This window comes from Lonchura striata, chromosome 13 (assembly GCF_046129695.1).
Source record: "Lonchura striata isolate bLonStr1 chromosome 13, bLonStr1.mat, whole genome shotgun sequence".
NCBI classification, from domain to species: Eukaryota; Metazoa; Chordata; class Aves; order Passeriformes; family Estrildidae; genus Lonchura; species Lonchura striata.
Genome location: NC_134615.1, coordinates 14231137 through 14250052, shown reverse-complemented (window position 1 = coordinate 14250052; position 18916 = coordinate 14231137). Strand labels below are relative to the sequence as shown.

General features: G+C 39.1%; 1 protein-coding gene across 1 annotated transcript in view; it reads right to left on the bottom strand.

The window, feature by feature from the left end:
- Positions 1-239: 239 nt before the first annotated feature.
- The window catches only part of MMP2 (matrix metallopeptidase 2), a 29217-nt gene continuing 10540 nt past the window's right edge, over positions 240-18916 (bottom strand). The window contains exons 6-13 of the mRNA XM_021555021.2: positions 15834-16007; positions 13733-13906; positions 12526-12681; positions 10650-10797; positions 6662-6798; positions 4730-4889; positions 1948-2057; positions 240-1225 (exon numbers count right to left, since the gene is read on the bottom strand). Coding sequence (XP_021410696.1) covers positions 1122-1225; positions 1948-2057; positions 4730-4889; positions 6662-6798; positions 10650-10797; positions 12526-12681; positions 13733-13906; positions 15834-16007 — 1163 coding nt within the window. The 3' untranslated portion in view covers positions 240-1121. The remainder of the gene's footprint in view (positions 1226-1947; positions 2058-4729; positions 4890-6661; positions 6799-10649; positions 10798-12525; positions 12682-13732; positions 13907-15833; positions 16008-18916) is intronic.

Below are 18916 nucleotides of genomic sequence, written 5' to 3'. Positions count from 1 at the left end.
AGGGGTGGAAACTGTTCAGGGAGGGCAGAGGGCTTTGCACAGACATGGGGCCATATAATCTCTTTAATTGAATTGCTACAGTTGCACCTTGGAACCAACAGAGAAAACAACCTAGGTTTCTAAATAAACCTCGTATGTGCTTATATACTGGGGTAATACTTTTGCCTTTGACAGGTAATGCACTGAAACATGCTACTGGATTTATAATTTCAAGTGATACAAGGAAACCTGGCCATGAGTAGTGTTGACAGTGTAATTTGATTTTATTAGTAATGTTGGCACTTGATGTGTGGGACATTCTTTTCTGGTTTATTTTTTAATGAGAAACATTCTATCAGATTGTGAAAAGAACAAAGCCTAATTGAACAATCCCCCCAATATTATAAAGAACAGAAAAATAAAACACGTTAAACAATACTTGACTTTTATGTATAGCGCATTGTCTTCAAAAATCTGAGTCGTTTCCATCCATATAAACAAGTTATATAGTAGTAACAAAGTGCATGAAGCAAATTGCTAAATTTAACTAAGGTATTAAAATAAAAAGTACTTTAAAACAATACTTTAACACAGTTTTTTGCCATGATTCTATCATGCATCAACTCAAAGCAGATCCTGAGGCAACCTGTGCCTTTGACAGTCTTTCTGTATTATTATGTAAATAAATGGAAGTAATGATCAAACTCGTAAGAGGGTGAAAAACATCAAGACAAACCATCCATTTATAACAGAGTTGTATTTAAAAAAAATAAAAATCAAAGTGCACTGCTGGTACATCTCATTTGAGCCTATCTGGTATGTGAATAACAGAGAGGCATGATCCAGTCTCCAAAGGTTCCAAGGCTTTGTTTAAGCACCAAGGCAATAAAGAATGATGGCTGTTCTGTTCATAGCACTACTAGCATGACAACGGAAAAATTGTACCAGAATACATACGTAAACATCTTTTGTATACTGAGGAGGCAAACACTTTTAAATTATCTGATGTGTACAGTACTGGTACTTAGTGTTTTGGTGCCAGTACCAGACTGGTCCAGTAATTAGCATTCAGATCTATTTCTAATTACAGATAAGGCATATAACAAAAAAGTAAATATTTGGTTATTGATATCTCATATGGTTCAGCAACCCAACCAGTCAGAGCTTATCTTGCCAATTTTAACAATCTTCAAACTCTTGTCTTCCATTTGTAGATAGTACTGATCTTTGAAAAAGTAGGTATATCCTGTTAAAACAAATAAACATGCTCAGGTTATGGAGCACACAATTCTTCATAAAAGATATTCTTGTCTTTGTGATTTCATGAAGCTTAATGAACTGAATTACTTATTTCCCAAAATATTAATATGTATTTGTATTATTAAAAAGATATACTTTAAAACTACATTAAAATTCCCATCCTGTAGAAGAGAGCTGTTGTTAAATGGAGCTTAAATAAGGTCACTACTTTGTGAGCCAGAATTTTCTGGGATGAAATGTTTACTGGCAAAATGTGACTGAGTCAAGACTCATGTGACACCAGTGTTGCTCTCAGACTTTAGTGCATATCTATGCAAAATTTAAGGCCCCTTAAAACCACAGGCCAGGATCTCAGCTGGAGTGCATAGGAAATTAAAAAAAATTGCAGCATGAGACCCATTCATGCCTGTGATCAGGGAGATTACCATACTTGAGTTCTGGTTGTGCTAGGGCAGGATGGTGCTAAAATGGTGCTGGGATTGTGTGCTGGTGTGGAGGAACCCGGGGAGTGCAAGGAGCTGGGAAATGTCCAAGCCACAAGGACTGGCTCGGTCATGCACCCTGGTGTCAGGACATCCTGTGCATCAGGCATTGGGTGGCTCCATTTGGCTCCTGCTCATGGGCCACGAGAAATTAAAGTCTCCAATAAGTTTTGCAGCAAAGAAATAAGAGAGATTGTTAGTGACTTAAATCAGAATTACAGCTTACCACTGTCCCCAAGGCCCAGGACAGCATCGAGGTTATCTGGAACACCATTCCAAGAGTCAGCAATGAATTTTGGGGATGCAAGCTCCATTTTCTTCTTTTCTTCATTGTACCTGAAGGAAATTATATCTTTACATTACAAATCTGCACTTAATGTTAAATTGTAATATAATTTTTCAGGGTGTCCTCAGCAAATGTGACTATATAAAACAAATAGAAATATAATAACTGAGATTGACATGGTTTCTATTTCATGATAATTAATGCTGATTCCTTTAAAACCCTGTGAAATTTTACATCTTTCCTTCAAAAATGCAACACTGAATTGAGCATACACTTTCTAAGGAAAGTTCTTTCCAGAACTGTAATTTGGATGGGAATCAGCGCTGAGCAGGAGGCGTGGAGGTGTCTTGAGCACAGTGATGTGCAATACTTTAACCAGGCTTCAAGTACAGCATGTGAGGCCTCAATGACCCTTCAGGTGCTCAAGCACCTCTTCAGGAGCAGAAGACTTCAGAGAGGCCATCCTTGACAGTACTGAAGGGACAAAACCATTTATGTTCCTAATTTCTATTTATCCATGTCCTTAGGTATCTCAGGTTAGTTTTCCCTCATTGCTCTATGGAACTACTTGGAATATACCCAAAGCTCCACCAGTACTAATGAGCAGTAGCTTGGTCAAAATCAATTTAAATTATTCACTTAAATTCCTTACTTTTTTTTTTTTTTTTTTTTTCTTTTTTTTTTTCTGGGCTATTTAAAGGAAATCTAATTCCTTGCTGGGTAGCTTTAAAACTTCAGCTGTGGAATCTGAGCCAGCTCCATTTCCCCTCCCTCACAAAACTTTGCTATGCTCAACAGTCTTGTTATAATAACACAAAAATAGCTTGTGGCTGGAATGAAGGAGAGAGAAGGCTTCCAAAAAATCCATTTAAAGTAAGTGTGATAATGACACAGGAAGGACTATGGTATGTAACTATTTTGATTCCATTGACAGAGTCCTTGTATAAAATGTAACAGCCACATACTTAAGGGTTATAGCGTCTGTTCAGCAGAGATGCATTTCTTTCTGAAATAGTTTTCAACTGCTTGCTTTCTTCTTCACACAGATAGAAATCACTTAATCCTATTTTGTTTCCCTAACAATAAATTATGCATTCTGCAGTGACTGCACTTGATAAGGTACTTCGATAGAAATACTTTCTGTGATTGGAGTGATGAATTACTTGGAGGCCCTGCAGTACAGTTAATCCAAACAATAGTTGGTACAGAGGAAACCAGCAGCTTTTTAACTCATAGGCTGTAGGTTTTAGTAGAAGTCTGAAGAGTTGCAAATGGCTGTATTAGAACTATTTGTAAGTGTTTAAATGGTCTCTACAATATAACATTAAAGAATGTTATAAACACTCTTTAAGTATTTAGTTCTTCTTTTTTTCTTTAGATAATGGAGATTACTGCCCTTAAAGTAATTGAAAATTATGATCAAGTGGCAAGTGTACGGAAAGATATTTTATTTACTTACAGGAATCCACAGCCATTAGGATAAAATAAAATCATTCAGTTTAATCATAACATGAAATTATTGTTCACATAAAATGGACTCAATTATACTGAGACCTCCTTTGATATCTTATATAGAACATTCTCAGAATGAACCCTTAAAGGTTGGAGCATCTTTTAGATTTCTGGTGGTTATTTCTGATGTTTAACTTTCCTTTAAATTGTCAGCGAGTGAATGGATCCATTTTCAGCCTGTTGTGTAAAATCTGCATTCCTGAAGTGAAGTCCTGCTCCTGGAATAGGCCTCTGACAGTGACTGCAGGAGTCAGGGCCTCTCTTTTGTTCTGATGCCATTTTGATAGCACAGAGGTAACTTACAAAGATCCTCCTCTGCTTTTTAATATGGTATTTTGTGCCATATCTTCCTGGAAATTATGGTAATGAAATTCTATTAAGTACAATTGTACAATTAGTAGACTCTTCAGGTGTAGCATATTTATTTCTACCACAGTAATATCCATGAGATTTTTGAGGACATTCTTTCTTAATCTAAGACAATAAGAGTATGGTAACAAGTCACCTGAGTTTCACTGGAAACATGAAAAGGATTGAGAGACTGTCAAAATGAATTGAAGCTAAGATTTTTCTCCAAGTACTTACAGATACACCTGTGGTTTGTTCAGATTTTCTCAGTGCCAGCTATATTAGTAAAGCAAAGGCGTAAGTGATGGTAGATCAGCTGCTGAAAGGATTTACAGTCATCCCCAGCAGGTTTTGGTAGTCACACTGCTGTTTCCTTTAAATCCTGTGCCTCTAAACCTGATGGCTTAGTGAAAGAATTCCTTAGGCAACCTGGTCAGCCTTTGGATTCAAGTGATTGGAGCTCAGTGTATTTTTAAGGAATTCCTTGTAGAATTTTCTCCCAGCATTTGTGAGGTGACAGTAAGGACAACTTGCCCCTCTTAAGAGGCAGGGACTGATGTGGGGCAGTTGCTGGTACATGGGGAGCACAGGGATGAGTTGTTGGTGGTGAGCATCCTAACAGCCTATCCCAGCTACCCTCTTCCACTGCTGTTTTTGAGGCTGGTTTTTTCTCAGATTCATTCCAGTTTCCTGTTGCTGTACCCAAGCACTTTCCTGCTGTCAGCACTGTCCTGGCAGCCCTTGTTTTGCATTCCCAGGGGCTGTGCTCTGTGTTTGGTCCCTGCCCCCCGAAGCTCAGGGTGCATTCAGCCCTAGACACAGCTCGGCTAGCAGCATCCCACCACCACTCAATGCATCTTACTTCCAGTATCTGTCTCCAGCAAAAATGTATGTCCTCTTGTTCCTGCCCCAGTTGAAAGCTGCATCGACACGCTGCACATCAGGGGGCAGTCCCAGGCTGCTGAGTTTCTTTGGATAGCCCCTGTCCAAGTTGCTGGCTGAATAAACCCAGTACTCATTTCCTAAGAAGGCGAGGGAAAAAAGCAAACAAAAACTGTTTATTAATCAGTAACAAAAGGGTATTTCTTCTATTTTGCCTTGCCACGTGACTTTTTATTGCGCTAGCTGTACCACGTCTTTCCAGTATTTTTCCATCTGTGATTACATTCCAAATGGACTGTGATTCCCACTGCTTTTGCTACTGAAGTGCTCCTTGCCTCAGGAAAAGACATCCCCTCGTTTCTCTTGCTTCCTCATTTCTTAGCTGATGCACCTTTGAGACAGACACTGCCTTGGCACATTGGAGTTATATGCTAAAACAAGTAGTTTATATAGGAAATTTTTTGCATTATGAAAATTGTTTGAAACCAGGCAGGGGCACCTGATGTTCAAATTATAGCAGCTCATTTTCACCCTTTATTTGTTTTGTTGACCAGTTTTATTGACTGATTAATAGGAAGGTTTTGCTCAGAATTCCTGTTGTCCTCTGTCGCACAACATTATCTAATGTCTCTCCAGATGTGTACTATTGGACTATGGTGTAGTGTTCCATGTTCTTTACATGGAATTATAATTTGCTTAGTAAATAGCCTCATTGGACTCTCTGAAAGCAATGGAAAAATTTATTCATGAAAGGACATTTCTTTGATTCTGTGCTAGTGGGAAAGTAAGTAAGTAAAGTATTAATGTGAGAAAAATATAAAGTGTAGAATTTGAAATTCTTGGAAGTTATTGATTCACTATTACAGAGCAAGGGGCAGGACTAACTAGTAAGTATTTTAAGACAGTTGTGTTATTTTCAAACCAATCTTTGTTTTCTGATAGTTCTTATTTATTTTTTTTTTTAAAGCAGATTAGTTACATTTTCCTGGAATTTATAAAGAAAAGGAGAGCTATAGATGTGATAGGATTGTATATAATATATGCAATATTTGAAGTGTTTTGGTTTGCCTGACTTATTTTAGGGATTTTTCCACCCATCTATGTAAACTAAAGCAAATGGCCTCTGAGCCATGTGAAATAGATTATCATTACTTTTTTTCTCTCCTGTACAGAAAACCTACAGCAGCTTTTGCCATATGGTTTTTACATGACTGGAGATGTTTAGTCATGTTTTTAGTAGATACTTGGGCCTAGGTTTTGCTGGCTCAGTTCTTCATGTTGAAAACAGTCTCACAGCTCTGCTCATTTGGCCACTACAGCTGAACCATATGTGACAGACAGAGCAGAGCTTCCTTCCTCCTCCCCTCCCATGGAGGCAGCTCACACGGCCACCTGTGTCCTCTGCCTGATCAGCCACCAAGGAAGATGCTTGGAAGCCAAAGTGGAAGTCAGTCTTTGGCAAAAAACAAGGAGACAGGGAGAGGCATGAGGGGAAAAAAGAAAATGTAATCTTCTCAAGCAACACGTGCTGAGATAATAGCTTAAAATGGAAGGAAACGAGAAAAACAGAACAGGGACTGAGGAAAGAGAGCTCCCACTGTTGTTGTTACTTTGCATTTTAAATAATTATTCTTGTTTGGTTTTGCTTATTGTTGAATGTCTCTTTTTAGGTTCTTATAGTTCTCATTTTGTTGTACTGGAGGCTGAATGTTGTTTTGAGTCTTTCAGACCCAGCTTTTGTCCTAAAATCCTCAGCTTGTGAATAGGAAGATCCGTCACCCTCCCTGTCATCTCTGCTGGCTCTTAGACAGGCTGTTACCTGTCCCAGGTACATTATGCAGATGGTTACTTACATTTCGAAGCTTAAAACCTATACCTGTAAAAAAATATAGCCTTTAGAACCTTTAAATACCTGAGAAAAACACAGCCTTCTCGTCCTGAGGGGCCTCATAGACAGCATCAATTTTCTCTGGCAGATCAGGCCAGAATGTAGCAACAAGAAGAGGACCTGTGGGTTTTCCTCGGGGGTTTATAGTCCTCCACATGAATCTGAGCAGAACAGAAAATTGTACAAGGTTTACAATGAACTAATTCAGCAGCACATCTGTTTCTCATCACTCCTGGCACAGCCACGTGAGCACACACACACACACACACATGCGCACACCCACCTTCGCAGCACGCACTTGTAACTCTTCTCTCCGCTGACTGAAAAGCAAACTCATTTATTTGGAGTTTATGCTGCTAGAGGAACTGCACCAAAAGCTGCGTGCTGGACTGCAGGTGAAATTGCTGTGCTGATTGCTCCTGTTGCTTTTTTTGCATCAGGGCAAAATTTATGCTTTGTGTGCACAAATAAAGTGCTTTGAGCATAAAAATAAACTCATTTACACAGTATTTAAACTGTTAAGAGCCTTCCTTGTGCTGTGTATGGAGCAGATGGATGAGCATTTAACAAAAGCAAAGTTTTGTATTCCATGAACTGCTTTTGCAATTACTAGTGTAGTGACTAAAGGTTCAAATTTAATAGCAGTATATCATAGTGCTTGGAAGTGAGTTTGGCTGTAAAAGAAACTGCTAGCACTAAAAATGTTCATTAGAGAAATGCAAAGGGTAATTTATTGGTTATTTAATGTATAAGTAGGATGATAATTTGATTTAAGCTTTAAAAAGCTCTAATTATCTTTAAATGGCAAAGCTTTGTGCTGAGGCTTTTGGTATTTAAGATGGCACTGCTATTTCATCCTCCACAGAAAGGAGAACTTTTTTCCCCAACAGAACAAAAGTTTTGACTTGGTCATAAAATGAAAAATCAGCAGGCTGGTGGAATTGCTCTTGCACCAAGCTGTAGTCATTAAATTTTGAGGTCAAACTGCTTTTACCATTAATATGTTTCTGACGCTCAAGGTGCTGCTGGCATTTTAATTTTTTGCAGGGTATAAATTGTTATTACCCATTCCTGCCTAGAATAATTATACCTTTGATAAGCCCAGGATATTAAACTGCTTTTTTTTGTCTAAAATTTGGAGGAGCAGTCCTAAATTAACAAATTGCTGTATTTTTATCAATAATGAAGATAGTAATATGCTATCCTATGCATGTTTTGCATACATAGATGCATTTTTAACATATACAAAAAGATCTCTGAGCATGACTCACAATTTTCATTTACAAAAAAGAGGCAAAAAATAAGCCATCTAGATAATTATTTTTCTTGAAAGTGTTAAAACACATGTGACACGCTGTAATAGGTAATACTGTTCATTTCATGCATGTCTTTTTAGACAGAAAAGAAGATCCAATATGATACAGAACAGAAAATAATATAGAAAATATTTATAACACAGTATTCATAAAAGTAGTTCCTTTAAAAGTCCAAGTTACAGGATTCTCAGTCAAGTTTGGACCTGATTTATGGCTGAATCAGCTCCAGTAATTGCTATCTGCATGAATTTCAAACTTTCCAGGGCCAACGGAGACTTAACACCAGGTTTTTAATAAACCACACATTTCAAGGGACTTGTTAAATTGGTGAGGTTTTCTTTTGGAAAGGGAAACTTTGTCAAAGATGAATTTTATTTTGTTTTTGAATTGGGTAGAAGGTATTTCTATTTCTATACATCTTACTGAAGAAATGGTGAAATTATTTATTTGGCTTTCTCATTTCAGTTTGAACACAATAAAATGTTTTAACTCACCCATATTAAATCTTAGTATTTCATTTATAGACAGATTTAATAATTTACTTACAGTAGGTATTTTGCATCATATTCTAACAATCTATATTTGCAATGATGCTGCTGATGATTTTTATATGCAGTTATTGAAAGTGGGTCTTTTTTAGTGTCCTGATAAATTTCAAAATGTGAACTTCTGTTCACTCTCAGAATAAAACCATCTGTGGAAATGCTGTTCTTGGGCATTCTGTGCCCAGTAGAAAAGCTGAACTGTTCTCTATGGCTAGCAGCCATAATTCCTGTTATTCCCATTTCCTGCTAATTTCCTTTCCTTGATTTGAGGTGGGGAGGGAAAATAATTATTTTTTGGAAGGAGTTAATCTTATCTGTCCTCCTTTTTGCTATTTACTCTCTTTGCCATGTGACAGTTGGATTCTATGGTAATTTTAATGAATCATAAAAGTCACACAGCACATGATAGACAGTTGTTTCTTGAATTCCAAAAGTGAGTCACAATGCTGTTTGCCTGATACTTGGAAAGCTGCAACACTGACAGGCAAAACCATTCCAGAGCAAAACAATTCAACAGTTGTCTGCTTTTGCTGCATGCTGGATAAAGGCTGAGCCAGTCTGAACAGATTGTTTTGGTATTTGCATAGTTCTTAGACCAACTGTATCTAAATGCAAAATATTTCTATTTTGTTGGGATTATACAGAATACTGGATCACTCTGCTGGTTTGGGAGTAGATTTTGCATTGTTCCTGTGCCTGACTGTGGATTTGCAAGGTGGAGGTCTGGCTGAAAACCCAGGGCACGAGTGAGCAGAAGAGGAGCAGGAGCTGGGAATGGCGTGGAACCTGGGAGGGGTTTTACTGCTGTGAGAATGGTCTTCCTTTGAAGGTGCTGAGCTCAAGTGAATACTTCAGCACTCTGATGACTAAATTAGCAAAAGTGGGCACTGTTTTTGGCAAACTTGGTATGGGTTCATGGGGCCAGCCCTGTGAGGCTTGGTGTGAGGCTGATCTGTCGCTATTATGGGGCCATTTGGTGGCCAAGGAAGGAATATTCCTTGCCAGTAGGGATCACTGGAGTCTTAGCCTGCTGCTGACAGGGCCAAGAATACAAAAGGTGTGATCCCCACAGACCACATCAAAGCTTCTTACAAGCAGAAGGTTTAAATTCCTTTTCTGCATTGCTAAAACACAAAGCCTGTGATAAAGTCCAACTTCAAACCTAAAGCACCATTATGCTGGGTATCATATAGATTTGATCTAAAAGGAAATACATGGAATCATGGTGTTTACCCTTAAAAATCTACTAGATTTTCCATTAAAAATCAACTAACTAGAGTAGTTGATTTACTAGAGTAGAGTAGCTGGTGATTAGAGTTAAAACATGCAGCATAGTAATAAATGCTTCATGTATCTAGCTGAAAATTTGAATCTGGAATAGATGCTGGACTCGGGTGTATCACCAGGAGATACAAATAGTTTTTCAATTGCTATTTTGTGAGGGGAGCTTGTTTGTTAGTTCCTGTTTCCTTTTACATTTCAACTGACAGCTGGCAAGGAGCAGTGAACAGGTGAGTTGCAACACTTCCCTTAGCTTGAGATGCTTGTATATGTTTTTATATGTTAGGAGACAGTGTTTGATTTTGGCATACATTAAATGTGTGTGGAGTCAGATCTTCAGTGGTGTTGGGAGAATGTTCAGGGTAGCTGATGATAAATGGTTCCAAATTTGACATTGGTTTATGACAGGGAAGAAAGGAGCTTTAGTGTTTCTCACAATGGTGCTGCCAAGTCCCATACTCCTTAGGAGATGCTCTTCATTGCTGAGCAGTTGGGTAATACAGGCCCTGGCAGCTGCAGCCGGGCTGCCACCTCATTTTATGAGGACTGTCTCTGCTTTTGCATCCAAAATGCCTTTGGAACCTTCTATCTTGGAGGCTTTGCACACACATAGCCTATCCTAATCACCAGTATCCTTGATGTATTGTTACAGCAGCCATGAGTCACATAATGCTAGTATTTAATTACTTTAGACTCAGCCTGAATTAAACCATTTCCATTTTCCTTAGGAGTTGATTAGAACACTTTCCCATCTCAGAACACACAAAACAAAGGGTGGATGTCATGCCTGATAATAAATTTCTAGATTTTGGTGACTAGGTCTCACAGATTCCTTCACTTGAGGTTCTCTTGGTAAGCAATTTCTCTCACCTATCTTTGAAGAAAAAGATTTCTCCTCTAATTTGTGCGACTCCATCAAACACGATTTCATGCTTGCAGAGCTCTGGAGTGACAGGTCCAAGGGTTGGCTGTGGGCCTGGTCCTGGTCCTGGTCCTGGCCCCACATCAGGTGACACCTCTGTGATGGTGAACAGAGACATTTGGTTACCCTGAGATGAAGGGCTGCATGGGTTACATGGAGAGCAGGAGCTGCCATGGCTTCTAAAAAGGGGATCATTTGGAGAGTTCTTGGAGGAAAAACTGATCATAAAACCTCTTCAGAAGAAGGGTGGTTGAGCAGAGCTGAGGAAGTCTTGACTTCCACTCCTGCTTTAATCCTCTGCGTGGCCTCATTTGAGACATGGTGCCTGTGTGTGTCTGTCTGGGCTGAGCTGCCTGTTTCACCTGAGAGATAATTAGAAGTGGCTATGCTGGGTTCAGAAGTGAACATTACAATTTTTATTTTGCTGGCTTCTAAAAAGAGGATAAAGATTTCAAAGTCCTTGTACTCAGAATTATGTGCAGCTCTGCTGAGAATGACATCAAAAGTGGATTTCTCTTTTTTAAAGAACTGCCAATATTTGGCAAGTTAAAGAAACTGCATTTTGAGGCATTTGTATGATCTTTCTGCCCTCACCAAGAATCAAAATGTGCTTTTCAGAACATGCATTTTGCCAGCTGTTTTATTTCATTTGGTATTATTATTTGGCTTGAGTCATTTGCCTCTCTTTCTCAGACATTGGGTTAATCTACTGTATGAGAAAAAAATGGAGTGTAGCTGATTTATGATAATAACAAAGCAAGAAGAGAAGGTTTTTTTGAATACTTGTTTTACATAGAAAGCAGTTTGTAAAGGGTTATATGAGTTAAAAAGACAAAGAAATATAGTTTCATCGTGGATCTTGAAGCATGCTTTAAGACACCTGGGTTAAGTTCTGAACTCTTATCAAAGATACACAGTATGGGCTCAGAATACTCAATCTTGACCATGTCTCAATTCCCATTCTTAATTAAAGCAACTAAGAACAAGGAATAATGAAGATTCAAATCAGATTTTTGTCTCATGTGATAATATTTTTGGCATATTCTTATTAAAATTTGTGAGGTGGGGAATACTGTAGAATATAGTCACAGTTAAAAAGACCTCTCAGTAGAAAAGTGAAAAGCACAAAAAGAGAAATGGAATATGGGAATGACTGCTTAATTGACTGTAGCATACTGGTGCCTCTGCAAGGCAGAAGATGTATACATGGAAGGAATTGTAATAATGATACTACTTGTGCATTTTACTATCTGTGGAGAAAATAACAAATGTTGTTAAATTCACTTTTTCTTTAGGAGACTGCCTAATACATTTGCACTGAAGTTTCAGCTCCCACACACTTTCTGCAAATGTTATTGTGATGGTACAGCTTGAATTGTGGGAAGGCAATGTGAACTGTTTCCAAGCTGGGACACAGGAAACAATGTCCTTCCCCTCTTGCAGAGGGTCACAGTCTGGGAAGCTCAGAGTGCTGCAGAAAGTGACATCCAAACCCGGCCACATCAGATATTTCCAACTAGAGACAAACATGGCATTTAATTGTCCCAGTAAAGGCACTAGAAATTTTCATCTAAAATTTTGTTTATGGGGTGTTTTGATGCTCCTTTTCATTCAGTAAATTTAGTGACCCATCATCCTTAAGTTGTGCTATTTGATTGAGGTAGGTGGCCTGGAAATATGAAGAAAACAGGGGGAAAGGAGCAGAAGATGTTTCTGGCATTGGTGGGATTGTACAGTTTGTAATTTACTGCAAGTTCTGAGTCCCAGATTTCAGCCTGTGCTGCCTGATTTTCTGATGAGTTCTGAAATGGGGGAGGACTTTACCATATAGCTCCTGGATCCCTTTGATGTCATCCTGAGAAAGTCGGAAGTTCTTGGTGTAGGTGTAGATAGGGGCCATGAGAGCTCCCGGGTCCTCAGAGTGCTCCAATCCCATAGCATGGCCAAATTCATGGGCAGCAACCAAGAAGAGACTGTACCCTGAATAACACAGTGAGACAGTGTTAGCTGCTTGCATTTCAACAGAATGGTACCACACAGGTTATTCACAATAAATAATAATGATTAAGATTTACAGCCTCCCATGGTGAACATCACACCCATTGCCAATAATGCCATTGCACTAGAGGTTCTAAAACTTTACTTTGTGGGTGATCTTTGCTGCTGTCTCCCATGCAAGTGACTCTGAGCACAGCCTTATACTTGTGTGAGAAAAGGAAGTGCAGCAAATAACATTGGACATTCCTTTTAGGTACAGAAGAATTGTACTTGCAATCTAGATATAAAATCTTCCTTTTCACCATGAAATGGCTTGTAAGTGATAAACAGGTCTGTAAATATGTGTCTCTGAGAAGACTCTGAATCAGAACTGGTGTATTGTTAGGTTGGCAATAACCTTTTATCATAGGATGACATTTTATCAGTTATGCCCAGTCTCTGAAATCTGGCAGGTTTCTTCCTAGAATATTCCCCCAAATTTAGGTTTTTTCTAATATGTAAATTTTGTTTTTTGTAAATATGTAAAAAGCCTTTTGCCTTTGTTAAATTATGGCAAGTATTAACCAAAGTTATTTTAAATAGTGACATTCACCACATGAACTTTATACTGTCTCACTTTTTAAACATGTTTTTCATCCTTCCCGATATCAGTCACGAATGAATTAATCTTTTACACTTAGTGTTTGTTCCTAATTTGCATCAGTGTATAATTTATTGCATGCAAGTGAAATACTATCGTACTTGTGGCTTTTAGCCTTGGAAGGAAAAACTGGTGGGGAGAAAAACCCATCTATTTATTCATTAATTTATTCCATGGTTTTGTATTTTGGAAGGACCCTGCATCACTACGGCTTCAGAAAATCTGAATATTTCAGAGCAGCTCTGGGTGCGGCTCCCTAGATGTAGTCTTTACGGTTCAGCAGAGGGATTTTGCTGAGATTTCGGGCTGGGGAGGAGTGATGAGTGGGACATCACTGCAGTGGCTGTGGGCACTGCTCGGTCACCCCTGTGCTGCCCTGGCGAGAGGCGTCACCTTGGTCTGGACAGAAGCCCCACTTGCGGTCGTCGTCGTAGCTGCTGGTGGAGGCGCACCAGAGTTTGCCGTCGCTGCGCCCCGCGCTCGTGCACGACTCGTATTTGTTCCCCAGGAAGATGAAGGGGAACACGCAGGGAGCTCCCTCGGAATTCCCACCAACTGTTGACATGGCTGTGCAAAATGACAGGGAAACAACACAGTGAGAATGGGGTTCCTTTTGCATCTTCTTAACTACACTAAAAGCAGGAAGGAAGGAAGCAGAAGTGCTGCAATCCTTCTAGGAATGTGAAGAGTAAGATTAAAAGTAATTGAAAGTTGTCGGAGAGAATGAAAAAGGAAAAAGTCTACACATTGCCAATTGCAATGGACTTGTCAATAGTTTTGGTGGGGGTAAGAAGGAGCTCTGGACTCATGTTCACAGCTCTGAGAAAGTGTTTTGGAAGGTGATTACCCAGTGAGTATATTTTAATGCTTATTCCTGGTGTTATTTTAAAGTGTTTTGAAATGTTTAGGTGCAAGGTATGGTGTTGCCGTGACAAACCCCACAGTAGGGTTAGTATCAGAAAGGTTAAAGAACTGTTGAATATCCACCTGGTGGGTGTCCCACTGAAGAATAAGCTTTATATATCATAATAAATATAATATTTTATTATATTATAATATATATTTTTATAATTCATAATATAAATATAATATTTAATATAATATAATAAGCAGCATGATACCATGGAAAATCATGTGATTTTAAACATTTTCTAAAGAAAACGATGTATTAAATGGAGATAACTATTTTTTTAACCATTATGTTTGCAAAAACTTGACATTTTTCCTGTTTTCTCATCTGTGTAGTATATAGCAGTAATTTATAAGAAATAATACTTGTATGTGCAGGTACAAGTATTTCTAGAGGGAAGAGGATGTAACTGCATTTAAAATAACAGTTTAAAGTGGTATCATGAACAGAATATGAAAAGAATATAAAACTCATTTAAATTCATTTACACAGCTACCTGGAAATTACAGTTCCTTTCCAGTTATGGTCTGTATTCTGGGAAGATACATGACAGCAATACAGAGGCAAAGTTGGTTGTATCCCTAATTATTTATTAGTATTTATTTCTTTCTCCTTCATTATTATTTATTAATAGACTTTTATACTGAAATGAAAAAGCTTAAACTAAGTGTATTTCTTACTTCTAGTGATAGCGTCTGTGTTACCCAGGACTTTGAATACATTGATTCTAGATATACTGGTTCTTTTTTCTGTTGAATGATCCTTTAGAATTTTCTCTTCCTAACCTTGTAACAAGTTATAATGAATTTGATCCTTTCTTTTATTTTTTTTTAACATCTGTAAAGTAAAATGGAAGGGTTACACCTGATTATCAAAAGTAACAGAAAGCCGAATACCAATAAGGCCATTTTCAAGAGACCCAAAAAAAAATCAAAAAGCAGGATGCATGTAGGTTTGATTGTAGCTTCCCATTGGCTCTGTTAAAAGCCAGAGATTTTAGAACTGCCATGGTTCACTTAATTTCTATGCTTATGGCTCTAGTGTCACAAAATGAACACCTGCCAATCTATTCAACACTATAAATTAATTTTTGTTCCTTTATGTAGTAAAACTCACGTTAGAAAGTATAAAAAAAGTATGAAGAAAGCTGAAATTTCTTTTCATGGCTAAACCATTTAACTTAGCTTTTTGAATTGCTGAAAAGATCTATTAACACAAGCTTAATGTACTAAACAGGATTCCTTTTTACAAGTGTACATGGTAAGTATAAAGTTAAAATATCATTCATACTTTCTTCTGTCTCATGAGACTTCCCTTCCAGGGCCATTGACAACTTGTGATCTGCTTGTAATTATCCCACAGTGGTAGCCATGCATTTGTAGGTTCACTGCCATTTGTATTCCTGACAAACCTGTGCTGTGACACACCAACAGAGTGCTCCTGTTCCAGTTACATCCTTGGCCACCTCTGTTGAAATTGTGTTTAACTCATCAACTTTTGTGTGCTCTGGTGAAAGTGTGCCAAAGGAGACTTGTTAAAACAATGACCAATTAGACTGTGTTATGCAAGCAGCATTCCTCGTACCAGTCTCTGGACAGAATCCGTATTTCTTGTCTCTGTCATAGTCTTCAGTGGTGCCACACCATCGATATCCATCTGTCCTGCCTTCTGTTGTGCACTGGTCATAGGACTGGCCTTGGAATTTGAAGGGAAATTTGCATGGCTGCCCATCACCATTGCCACCCATTGTAAAAAGTGCTGTAGGGAGAAGGAGAGAGGAAAATGTCAATCCACAGAGCTCAGTACCAGCAAGGAATCCCAGTGTGCCTGTGGGAATGTGCCCAGGTCTGGACAGACAAGGGGCACCCATCAGGTGTGATGCACCTCACGCTCAGAACCTCTGCTTCACACCAGCATTGAAATGCCTTGGCAAGAGAGACCAGGGCTGTTACAGTCTCACAAGTGCATAGAAGGGAATGGCTGATTGATCTCAGCACAAACTCATCACACAAACTTGATATTCCTTCTTAAAACAGCATTTAGAAAGAGAGTTCTGAGCAAGTCACTCACGTTCCTTAGCTCTGTGCTGATTCATTTACCTTCTGTCAGAGATGTTAGCTAGAATGGCAGACTTTGGGCAGAGTTTCTTTAAAATGCTAGTGTACAGTAAATTTTAATAATCACCTAGGTGGTTCTTCTATGTTTGCTTCCCATTTCTGAGAATCTCTGCTCAGCCTCTCCATAGAGAAGCAGGAGAGGACAAATATGATTGGTCCAAGAAAGCGGAACACTGGACGCTTCTCCTGTCCTTTGCTTCCTGAAGGTTTTGTATTGGTCTTCTGGGGCAGGGGAGGGGATGAAGAGTGTTTATTGTCAGTCTATATGCACAAACAAGGCCCCATGGCTCAACCCTGAGAACCAGAAATCTTTCTCATAAATGAGAGATTAAAATTACTTGAGTTCTGGGATTGGTTTTAGGATTTTACTAAACTTTCTGGAATATCTAAAGGAAGACAAATACAATCTCACATGCTGATATTTAAAAAATGTGAGTTCAAGTTGAATTCTCTGAAAATGCAGGTGGCTTGGAGTATCAGACATCTTGTGAATCAGAAGACTGTGTCTTCTCCTGGCTGCTCTACCAGTGGGAATCCCCTGTGGTAGAACAATGTGCTGTGCCATGTCCTGGTGAGAGGAGACTGTGAAGGCAACAAACTGCTCTAGGCCTTGCCCTGAACAGAGATAAAAAATCCTTCATGCATTCATATGCTAATTCCCCATGAATTTTAAGAACAGCACTGCAGAATGACTTATATGTTTGAATTCCCAGTGTAAAGCATGCATGATTTGGCCTTTTTAAGGTGTCCAAGGGTACCTTTCTCCCCCCACCATCCAGTTTAAAGCTGCAGCTAAAACCCAAATGTGCATGTGGGAAGCTTGGCAGGTTAGTTCTAACTTTGCTGTTTTTACAGCCTCAGTGTTTGTGTAGGGTCTGAGGGGGTTTGCCTTTGCTTAGCTGGATGAATCAGTGGGAAGAGGCATTGTTTGTGTGTGTGCTTCTTTAGAGTGGCACTAAATAAACCCCCCAGACCTCTTCTGGCTTAAGGGTGATTGGGAAAGGGTTCTGACAATGGGGTATTGTGACACAGATGGTCCATTTTGCCTTTTGCACTTAAACCAGTAATTGGCCACAGCATCAGGGATGTGAACCAGTAAGTTATAGAAGTTCCAGTGCCACTAATGAGAGGACTTGGAGCTTTGCAGGCCTGGCTCACACACACACATTTACTGAACTTCTGCTCTGCCTACAACAGTGATTCTACACTGCTTCATGCTGGGCATGGATGGGGTCCTGTCTGCCTCCCCAAAAGAGCAAGCTGCAAATGTTGGGTTTTGCCTCAGATGCTGTACTAAGATAGGAAAGGTTCATTAGCTGGGACTGTGGCTATTGTGACTGGAGAAGGACTTTAATTTTTTTAAAATAATGATAGAATTGTAGAGCAAACTGAATTGTTTAGATGACTCACTTACCATGAACTGCTTCCAGCTCTAGGTCTGGCAAACTCTGCATTTTAATAGCTTTTTTTATATTGGTTTACATGTGGCTAAGTTGCAAAAACCATATGGAAAGCCAGTCTCTTAGTCTGCATGCAGCCTTTCTGAGTCACAGTCAGAATGCAGTTTTTAATTTTGCTTGAGGCTACATCATGTGATGGTAGCAACAATGGTTTATTAAGTTTTAAATCCACCCCCCACCTTACTATAAAATTGCTTTAATGTAAATGAAAGTTGGAGACTAGGGCAGTTTCCCCAAAACAAAGGGACAATTTACTTGTAAGGGGATTTTAAAGGGCCTTGTTCTGCATCATGGTAAGCTCAGCAATTTAAAAACTGGTGAAGATAGACTGAAGTGAGAGCAGATTCAGACTGCATATTAGTAATATGTGAACTTCACTTTTAGCTCTTCCTAGAAATATCAGCCAGTTGTGATGTCAGGAGACCTCAGGCTGGGAGGCTGCTGAAACCCCTGTGGCACAGATCCAGGGTGGAGGTGGCTGCAGCTTCAGGAGAGGTCAGGCAGCAGCCTGCAGGAACTGTGGTGAGTGTGGGGGAGGAACAGGCAGAGAGCACATTGTTAGGTCTTGGAGGACCAAAGTTAGGAGCCTAACCTGCCTCTTGTGTCAGTGGAGTTTGGAAACAAGAGATAATCAAGATCCCTTGATCCCCTATGGCAAAGGAGAAGTTTGGCACATCTGTGTAAGGTTTGTGTAGTAGGTAGATAACTTTCTACTTTACCTTTTGCTTTGAAAAACTATAATTCAATTGGTTTACAAACTTGAGGTACAGATCTGGGATTAACTTTAGAAAAGCCTGGTGCAGCACCATAGCAGTAAAGACATTTCCATATATGCACTGTAGCTCTATAATGAGAATGGAAACTAACTTCAGTGAGAAACAAAGGCCAACAAGAAGGAATGTTGCCCCCAGCACAGAGTCTCTGATGTAAATCCTCCCCTATCTGAATGTATTAGCTGGGGTTTAGCAAATGGTGCCTTGGAATAATGAGTGAACAATGCCACTCTGCATTTAATTAGAAACATCTGTGCATAACTGTTCATGGATCTTGCAAAACAATTACATCAGAAACAAAAGGCTGAAACCCTTCT